Below are 2347 nucleotides of genomic sequence, written 5' to 3' on the forward strand. Positions count from 1 at the left end.
CAACTTATGATTTTGTGACTACAAAAGTTGTGTATTGATGAACCTAACTATTTGCTTAACAGAAACCTACGCTACTTCATTTCATTTTTGACCCTGTATGACTTGATATATGAATGAAATTTGTGTATCCCTCTAGGAGTGCAACGTCACGAGGCACACAGCCAACAGCCGCATAAAACACACCCATCGCGGGGGAAAGTCTTCAGTCTTCAGTGATGGTGCTCTTTCTTCACGTTCACCCACACCTTCACCGGGACGTGCTTGTGCACGATGAATGGCTTCTCCACCTTGTACGGCACCGGCTTCTCGATTTTCACCGGCACCGGCTTCTCGACCTTCACGATCTCCTTCTTATGCACCTCGACCTTGTGGGGCACCTTCACTTCGTACGGCTTATCGACGTGCACGATCTCGTGCTTCTCCACCACAACCGGGAACTTCTTTTCGACGTAGATCGGGACGACCTTCTCGGAGTGCACCGTGAACGGCACCTTGACCGGTACGAGCACCTTCTTCTCCACCGTCACCTTGTACGGCACCGGAACCCGCTCGGTAACGGTGATGTACTTGATCTTCGGCTCCTTGTGCTTCTTGTGCTCCTTGTGATCGTCCTCGACCTCGGTGGCATCGAGATGCAGCTCCTTGATGTGGTGCTCCTTCTTGTGATCCTCATGATGATCGCTGCCGTGTCCCGAGTCGCCGAAGTGGTCGTCATGTTCAGCGAATCCATGGTGGTCGCCATGACCAAAGTGTCCCTGATGGTGGTCTCCCAAGTTCTCATGACCACCGAATCCATGATGACCTCCAAACTCGCTATGTCCTCCACCCAAGTTCTGGTGTCCACCGAATCCATGATGACCTCCGAAGTCGTGATGTCCACCACCCAGGTTCTGATGTCCACCGAATCCGTGATGACCGCCTTGGGTGAATGCCTGGTGAGTTCCGAAGTCTCCATGATCACCGAATCCCTGCTGTCCGCCTCCAAAGTGTCCACCATGTTCCTCGTGGCCAGTTAAGGCTTCATGTCCTCCAAGCCCTTCGTGATGACCTCCAAAACTTTCCTGGTGACCTCCCGCTCCCTCATGGTGCCCTCCAAAAGCTTCCTGATGTCCACCAGCGCCCTCATGATGTCCTCCGAATGCCTCATGGTGTCCTTCGAAACCTTCATGCTTTCCTCCGAAAGACTCATGCTGAGCTCCGAATGCCTGATGTCCTCCAAAAGCTTGGTGTCCACCGAAACTATGCTGATCGCCGAAACCGTGATGATCGCCCTCACCAAAGGACTGGTGTCCCCCGAAGTGGTGCTTCTCTTCACCCTCGCCGTTATGGTGCCCTCCTGCTTGGTGGAGCTGCTCACCAAAGCTGTGACCCGCGTGTTGCCCGTAATGGCCGACGGCTTCCAGTGGCTTCCAGCTGTGGTACTCCTCGTTCGAAGACTCGTAGTGGCCTAGTCCTTGCGTGGTTGCGTGTCCATGTTCGTGCTGGGCCTCCGATGCTCCGAATCCGTCGTGGCTGTCCGCCCGGGCGGAGAGCTGAGGATGCCTCGGGAGGAAGCCACCCCAGGCATTGCGTTTTCCGACGACTTTACTCGAGCCGGAGTCAGTGGCGTCGGACGCGCACACCAGGGCAACGGCAAACGATGCAATGTAGAACAGCTGCAAACGAGACACCACTGTAGTCGTCGCACCGAACACCTTTGGCACTGTTCTCTGGAAGCTTACCTTCATCTTTCCGAGTTGTATTCCTGCTCACTGGAAAGCACAAACCGAACTGATGCCTTTGGAGCTGTCGGAGGCGCGTTTTATAATACAACCACCGGCACTATTCGGTGGCCATATGAGCCACGCTAACGTCACTTCCCACCATGCACCGGCCCATTTGTCATCCGCGGTTTGAGGAGAACCGGGAAGTGAGGCCTAAATTTGAATCGGCTTCATTCGCGAGATTCGTCCGGCTGCGTTAGTTTCGGGTGCATGGGTTTTTTGGGGCTTTCTCCACGCCATCCTCCCATGCTCCGTTCACCTCCCGGGCACCATCGCCTGTACCGAAATCTGTCTCCGTAATGGAACAATGCAGCGAGCAGCCGGTGTGCGCCAAATAGAAATTGGTCAAATCTCTTTAGCTCCCCAGTTGGCAGCAGGTGAAACCAAATGAAATTTAGCCAATTTCGTACGTCAATGTAACGCCGGCTGGAACGGGTGCAGCTTACCGGCGTCAAAGTGAGGAGAAAATGAGCGAAATAAACCGAGGGTGAAAGGAAAATCCCGTTGCGCATTACGCCGCGTCGGCGACTCGCATGAGTTCTGCTGCTCGTGGATCAGTTTCCAACGGGTTGTTTGCACAGATC

The 2347-nt window shown here is 54.2% G+C and overlaps 1 protein-coding gene across 1 annotated transcript; it reads right to left on the bottom strand.

Annotated features, from left to right (window-relative positions):
• Positions 1-209: 209 nt before the first annotated feature.
• Positions 210-1727, bottom strand: LOC131285703 (filaggrin-2-like). Its single transcript, XM_058314559.1, has one exon. It carries the CDS (start codon positions 1725-1727, stop codon positions 210-212), a length of 1518 nt encoding a protein of 505 aa, XP_058170542.1.
• Positions 1728-2347: the final 620 nt, after the last annotated feature.

The sequence above is a fragment of the Anopheles ziemanni genome, chromosome 3 (genome assembly GCF_943734765.1).
Source record: "Anopheles ziemanni chromosome 3, idAnoZiCoDA_A2_x.2, whole genome shotgun sequence".
Taxonomy (NCBI): domain Eukaryota; kingdom Metazoa; phylum Arthropoda; class Insecta; order Diptera; family Culicidae; genus Anopheles; species Anopheles ziemanni.

Excerpts from the sequence above, each read along its gene's own strand:
- LOC131285703 (XM_058314559.1), bottom strand. The coding sequence starts at position 1,727 with ATGAAGGTAAGCTTCCAGAGAACAGTGCCAAAGGTGTTCGGTGCGACG.